Source organism: Castor canadensis, chromosome 12 (genome assembly GCF_047511655.1).
Source record: "Castor canadensis chromosome 12, mCasCan1.hap1v2, whole genome shotgun sequence".
Taxonomy (NCBI): Eukaryota; Metazoa; Chordata; class Mammalia; order Rodentia; family Castoridae; genus Castor; species Castor canadensis.
Window position 1 is genome coordinate 78,503,140 of NC_133397.1, and position 7,956 is coordinate 78,511,095.

At 37.6% G+C, this 7,956-nt stretch overlaps 1 gene segment (V, D, J or C); it reads right to left on the reverse strand.

The window, feature by feature from the left end:
• Window positions 1-309: 309 nt before the first annotated feature.
• On the reverse strand, window positions 310-887 carry LOC109674248 (immunoglobulin kappa variable 1D-16-like). The segment is given in 2 exon segments: window positions 310-629; window positions 752-887. Coding segments are annotated over 2 exon segments (360 nt in total).
• Between the last annotated feature and the right edge of the window lie 7,069 nt (window positions 888-7,956).

Sequence of the window (7,956 nt, forward strand, 5' to 3'; positions counted from 1 at the left end):
TTGCCACTTTCTTCAAGGCTGTGGCTTCAAACAAAAAAAATCATTATATACTTATTATTTTAATGCTTCAGTGATTCCTTCTCTCATGGTTGGGATTCATTCCTAGTGATCATAAATAAAATCCACTTTGGCCCATTATATGAGATGCATGGGGATGATAAAATAAGTTAAAAGTTCTTCCTGGTCCCTTTAAAAAAATCTTCCAGTAACATTCCTGACTGTCTCTGAAAAACACTCTCAACAGATGAAGGCAGCAAGAGAAGCGGCAGGGGCCTCCCATCCTCACAACTCTGCTTCCCTGAGTGGTTTGTGTTATGACTTGTATCACTGTGGAGGAAGCTCATCATATTGTTGACAGTAATAAGTTGCAACATCTTCAGGCTCCAGGCTGCTTATGGAAAGAGTGAAATCTGTCCCAGAACCACTGCCACTGAACCTTGATGGGACTCCAGATTCCAAATTGGATGCTGTGTATATAAGGAGCTTAGGAGCTTTCCCTGGTTTCTGCTGATACCAGGCTAACCATTTGCTAATACCCTGACTGGCATGGCAGGTGATGGTGACTCTCTCTCCTGGAGATGCAGACAGCAAGGATGGAGACTGGGTCATCTGGATGTCGCCTATGACACCTGACATTGGAAATATAACAAATGTCCATACAATTAAGCATGTTAAAAAAAGGACCTCAGAAAGGATCAAGTGGCACTGATCACACTGGGCTGAGTAAATTCCCAATGTTGTCCTTCCTTACCTTGGAGGCAGAGAGGCAGGAGCCCTAGTAGTTGAGCAAGAGCCCTCATGTCCATGCTGTGTCCTGATTGGGACTGACTCCTGTACAATATATGACCAGCCTATTAAGAAGTCTTCAGGGAAGTGGACTGTGCTCTTGGCACATGCAAATCAGCAGGGGCTGGGCATGACTGGGCACAGCTGCAGGCCTGTTTCGTCTCAATAACTTACCACAGGTCCTGAATCCCCAGGTGTCACAGATCAGACTAAGGACACACAGACGTGGCCAAAAAAATGTGCTTCTCCCTAGAAACCATTTCTTTATATAAGACATCTTAAAAGACTATTTCTGAAATGTACAATGGATGTAAGCACTAGATGGAGTGGCATTCTCAGTTATATTGATCTAATGTAGGAGCATGCCCTTGTTTGTGTGGAATGCATTGTACAGTTATAGAGAGTAAGTCAATTAGATTTTTAACTCTTTCTTATGTAATTCTTTTTTACAAAAGAATTACAAAACAAGAATTTTGTAATTCTTGTTTACAAAATAGTCTCGAAGTTTTCACATCAGAATAAATTTCATTGAATACTATATTCTTCAAAAAGAAACTGTGAACCAAGTTTATCAGTCTTGATCTCATACAATTTTAGTACAGCAGCATTCCGTAATAATGAAAAATATAGTATAGTAACTGCCAATATTTTGTTATTATGAAGATCATCTCTTATTTGATTACATATTACTTTTGAAGAAATATTCTTTTGATTTATACAACATAGTAAACTCTACCCATTGGAATTATTCATGAATAACACTAAATCTGTGCTGCTGGAAGGGGCAAGATTACACATGTGTTTCTTGTTTAGTTTTTATTAGGATATCACCAATACTACCAGCTAGAATCTGTACATTATGAGTTATGAACTTTTATTTTAATCATATAAACATAGATCTCCCAATGTTGACATAGCATTATAAAGTGTTCATTGTGCTTATGCAATGTTCAAATTGTCAGCCTAATGTTGATAAAATTTGTTGATGCAGATTGGATTATGGAATGCAAAGATGTTTTTCCTTGAACAAAATACTGGAACTTATGGGACATTTATTGAGAATTCTATTTTAAAGATATTCTTTGCCCTGGAAGAAACAAAGTAAAAAAATCTATTGAACTTTATGTTCTATTTCCTTAAAACTGCTTCCTATGCATAAATATTACAGCAGGATCAAGAAATAATTTTGCAGTATAATTCTGATTAGAAAATATTGTATGTTCTCCTTATGAAGTATTTATGAGTTTAAAATTATTTCATTTCTTTAAATGAAAAGATAATTAAAGGAAGAATGCTTAGTATGTTCAAAAATATTTTGAAATAACCACAGCCCTAGTAAAGCAATACAGCACAGGTGACTAATACCTTGATTGTTTAGTAAAGAACTCACAATTCTACAGTATTTCAAACCCATGGGTTACATGTTTTTCTTAATTTGGAATATCCCTTAATCTGATTCTTTTCTGACATTCTTGTGTTATTTACCAGTGGCTGTCTAGTGATACTAAGGCTGGTTACTTCAACAAATATCATTGTTAGCTAATGTAGGTTCCTGTCATGCATTATAAATGTCATTGTTTTCGTTTAGTCTTTAGTAGTGAGTGTAACATCATTCTTATGCAGACACCAGATTTTCTACATGGTGTCTTCAAGATAGAAGAGTCTCAGTCTCCTTCACATCAGTGTGAATGAACATGGAGAAAGTCTTCAAACTGCATAAAAGTTGAACATAGGTTGGAACATCTTATATGTCACATCTATTCCATTGCCTTGGATGTTCAAGCCCAGTTCATCAGCACATGACAAGGAATCACCTTTGCCTGCAACATCTATACCTTGAAACCTGGGCTATCTGGGGGACTTCCTCACATGTGAGTGGATTATAATAGTGGCACCTATCTAAAATCCTCCTTTTGCTTTTCCACTAGCCTAATTTTTAAGATAAGTTGCTACCAAATAGCTTTCCTGGATCCTGATAGGATTTTTTTCATATTAGAAGGGCAAATGAGACTTAAAAGACACAATCTGAGAGGGACAGAACAGGTCAGCAATTTAAATAAAAAAATATACATGAAACAGGGATCAGGAAAGTGCAAGTTGTGCCCCGCATGCATATTGAACTGTCATTTTCCACTTGCAAAGGATTTAGGAGATTGGTATTTGTGGACAAAATTGAAGAGGGATTGACTTTAAGAATAAGTTCAACATCATAGCACAGGGCAGATGCAGACAGGAGCTGTGAATTTAACAGTTTTCTAGTTTCATCCCTTCTTTCATGTGAAAGGTCATGGATCCTTGTATGAGATAAAGAGGTTCACAAGGAAGGCTTATATTTAAGGTGAGACAGACCTGGGTTCAAATCCCAGCCCCACCATTCAAAGGTCATGGGATGCTTGGCAATCCATCTATTAGTTCCTTCATGTTTGAAATGAAGCCCTATAGGCATCAATGAGTAGCCTAATGGTTAAATAATTTATGCAACACTGAGTATAACATTTAATGGAAATGTGTGCACAGTACTCTGTTTTATGTACCTTTGTGTATCTTAGAATAATGATTCTATGCAGAATATTATGAAGCAGATGTTATTTTCAATTAAATATCCCTGCTGGGTCAGGTGGCTCACACCTGTAATCCTAGGTATTCAGGAAGCAGAGATCAGGAAGATAATGATTCTAAGCTAGCCTGGGGAAATAGTTGGTGAGACCCTATCTAGATAAAAGGTTTTACAAAAAAGGGCTGGTGGAGTGTCTCTACATGTATTCCCTGGGTTCAAGCCCCAGTAACACAAAAAATTGTCACTGTTTTCCATTCTATATCTAGGTGTTTTCTCATTATACATTCACTGTGATGTTTCACAGTTTTTCCACCATAAAATTAATACAAATTTATGTACTTGTAGCAACATAATGTTGAACAAGTGATTTCACATGACCATTGAACCCTTAGTCTTTTTTTTGAGCTCCAGTTTGCAAGGGTTATTGTAAAAAATTCTATAAAAAACATTGTATTACAACAACACATATTTTTGCTTAGGCAGGATCAGAGCACTGTCAGAACTGGTTCTCTGCAGAGGTTGAGGTGAAGAGTAAGTTCCATGCCTCTGCAACCTGGAGGCTCCAGCTGTCATTGTCTGTGACCACATCACTCCAACTTCTATCTCTGTCAGTTTTCTGCTTTCTGTTCAGATGTTATAACTCCCTCTGACTTTAATTTAGCAGGAAACCTGATTAAGTTTGGGGGCCACTGCATTATTTGGACCATTCTCACCTAACTCCAAATCTTAATTTGCATCTAGAAAGGCTGTTTTCCCATAAAAATTACTAGTTAAAGTAATTCTTTAACTAGTAATTTCTTGGAAAGAGCCCTGATAATCCGGAGGCTACAACATCTACTACAGAATTAAAGTACCAAATTTAGTATATATGTCCCCTATATCTCTCTTTTCTCTGCCTTGTGCCTCCCTCTTGACAACTCATCACTTTCCTTACTGAAATGTAATCAATGCCAACTATGCTGACCTGCAGAGGTGCTCCCAAAGAGAGGTTTATTCCAGGATTTGATTGGAGACCTGCTCTGTCACCAACATGATGAGGAAGGAAGGACAAAGTCAAAGACAGCCTTTAGTTAACAATGGAGAAGCTGTTTCCACAGAGAATAGTCATGGGCTATTAGTCTCTGCACCTCTGTTTGTCTTCAGGGTCCTAAGGCCCTCAGACCAGTTGGAAAGCATATTTGACTCCTGACTCCAAAAAGATTCACCTCTGCGCCCATATGAACACTTTTTGTGCAATGTGCATAACCCATGTGATGATGTGGTGACTAGTGAGTAAGTTGTCCAAAGTATGGAAATGGCTGTAAGTTTGATTGCATATGTTTTTCTTAGTTAAAATTCATGGTACATTTTGCAATCTTTGAAAATGTTTTCATGAAAATGGATTTTCTAATTTTTTTAACAGGGATATGAAAAAGCTCTATATTGTCAATATAATATTTAATTGTGTCTTATGATTTGGGACATAAAAAACAATATTTGTGTGAATACCCATCAACTGGTCTCAGATACTTTTGAGTGACTATTGGGATAATCCACTTCTCCACTTACTTTTTGATCATCCTCTCCAAGGAAAGTTACAGGGTTTCAGGTATTTGTCTCCAAACACATTCCAATGAAGAAGGAGAATACATCATGCATGTGCCCTATTTCACAGCTTGCTCTATGCCAGAGGACTTCAATGATATCACTTTATATTTGATTTCTTATACAGAATGACAGAAAGATCCAAGGATACTTAAGGTCTGTCATGTTTAAAGATATCATTGTTCTTTTCAACAACCAGGCACATATCTTCTAATCCTATGAGAGAAGTAAAAGACTGGGTTGGCTGGGTGAGGCACCTTGCCAGCTGCAGGGGGCAGATCACCCTGTCTCTAGAGATGTTGATAGCATCTCAAGGTGAGTGTGTCTACATCACCTGTAGGTGCTTCCATGGTTTTATACCCAAGTAAAAGTCAAAAGGATTCCAACCGGATCATATTTAGAGGTTCTGCTTAGGCAGCTGGAAGTCTTCTCAGAAACTGGGGAAGTGGCTAGGTTTTCACTTTACTTCATTGTCCATGAAGAGAAAGCTAAAAATGTGGGGAAGCATTGTTTTCAAAGTACCTCAGTCAAGCTCTCACAATAACAGGCCGAGATACCAAAATATCCTTTCTGGGCTGTAAAGGCTGCCCTGGAACAAGGACACTTGTTTCTTGAGGGTGATGCAATATAACTCCAGATCATAGATATCCATATTCTCAGTTACTGTTTTCAATGTGGTGAAGCAGGGGCAGAAATGAATGAGAGTTCTTACATCATCTGTCAACCAAAAGCATAGAGATGAAAAGATGAAAGGGAATGAGAACTCTGTTATAGTCCATATCACAGATTTATGCAGATTTATGTGTTATTGATTCCCTATTCTAAGACAGCAACACAAAGCATCCTTGAAAGCCTTGAAAGAATAGTTCATTTTTCCTCATGATTTTGTGAGTTGGGTTGGTGGTTTCTCAGGTAATTTACTTGGGCTGTCTCAGGCAGTGACAAGCAGGTGAGTCAAATGCCCTTAAGGGTAGATTGGACTCACCTATCCTTCTGGCACTTGATGCTGGGTGTTACCAAGACCAGTGCATCTTCTGCATGTGGCCTTTCCCTCTTTGGTCAGCTACATTAGCTTTCTCATATTCCAAGAGGTGGAGTTGGAGGCTGTAAGTCCACTGGAGGTGTGGACTGAAGAACTGGTACAGGTTGATTTCAACATATTCTACTGGTGAAGGAAGTTCCAACCTAACCTGATTTTGACACATGGAGAAATGGACTCTACTTCCCTATGGCATGTCACAATGTTTCCCTAAACTACCATAGAAGTCTCAAATTGTAAACTTACTATGAACAGACATTTAAAAAAGTTACAACATTTGATATATGGATATTTCATGTCATGTACTATGCTAAGAAAATAAAAAGAAGACAAGAGAATAGTAGACTGAGACCTTTTTATAGTAGTTGAGAGTATGGAGTACATGCATCACTTCTTTTCAGAATGGGAGAGATGGGGAGGAAACTGGAAATGTGAAATAAGTTCTAATTTTTTTTGTCTCAGAAGAAGCCTACCATTTGTGGCTTAAGTGTGGACTGAAGACCACTGGTGCTGGATTGAGGAGTCTTACATTTTATTATGACAACTTGATATTTTTATACCATTGTGGCTGGGTTGAACCAATCAATGTGTAGTAATTGATCTCCCCCTCTTCCTAGAAGAGTGGGCAGCTAATTACAATCTGTCATCATTCTTGATCATGTCCAAATGTACAGTGTTTGCCTATTGCTTCTGTTTGGAATGATGATATGTTTTGAATGTAGTCTGAAGGTTTGAAACACTACTTGGCATTTCATTTCTTCAATGGAGCTCTCACCATTCAAACATGACAGATTAGGTAAAATACCAGTTTTGCTTCACTTTGGTCATATATGTATGAATTCAACACCTGTGGTTTTTGTTTGGTACTTTTTTAATGGATGTTTTAAAAACAATTTTATCTGATGGTCATGAAGAAAGTGAGTACTTACTCTCTGACCATAATTAAAGGATGTCTTATCTAAGAAAGTGAATTTCTTACCAGAGTTCTGTCATGCCATCTTTTAGGCCCTCTGCTGGATCAGTAGAGTCAAATCTCTACTAATGCTTTTTAATCATATTCTTTTGAATCAGAGAAGTAGCACAGTAGTATGTTATATCTTTATTTATGAAAAATATTTTGTACCTGCTGTATATTTAGTAGTGACTATCTAAATAGTTCTTTTAAATTATGTTACTTTAATGCCCCACCACTGACGAATGGATTAAGAAAATGTGGTATCTATACACAATGGAATATTATGCAGCCACGAAGAAGAACGAAATGTTATCATTCGCTGGTAAATGGATGGAATTGGAGAACATCATTCTGAGTGAGGTTAGCCTGGCCCAAAAGACCAAAAATCATATGTTCTCCCTCATATGTGGACATTAGATCAAGGGCAAACACAACAATGGGATTGGACTTTGAGCACATGATAAAAGCGAGAGCACACAAGGGAGGGGTGAGGATAGGTAAGACACCTAAAAAACTAGCTAGCATTTGTTGCCCTTAACGCAGAGAAACTAAAGCAGATACCATAAAAGCAACTGAGACCAATAGGAAAAGGGGACCAGGAACTAGAGAAAAGGTTAGATCAAAAAGAATTAACCTAGAAGGTAACACACATGCACAGGAAATCAATGTGAGTCAATGCCCTGTATAGCTATCCTTATCTCAACCAGCAAAAACCCTTGGTCCTTCCTATTATTGCTTATACTCTCTCTTCAACAAAATTAGAAATAAGGGCAAAATAGTTTCTGCTGGGTATTGAGGGGGGGAGAGGGAGGGGCGGAGTGGGTGGTAAGGGAGGGGGTGGGGGCAGGGGGGAGAAGTGATCCAAGCCTTGTATGCACATATGAATAATAAAAGAAAAAAAATTTTTTTAATATAATAAATTATGTTACTTTAGTATGAATTCTTTCTTTGTGAAAATACTTTTTAAAATGGTGCTAGGCTCAAAAACAGAAAAAAAAAAAGAAACCTAAAAGGAAATGAGAAATCTCTTTCTTT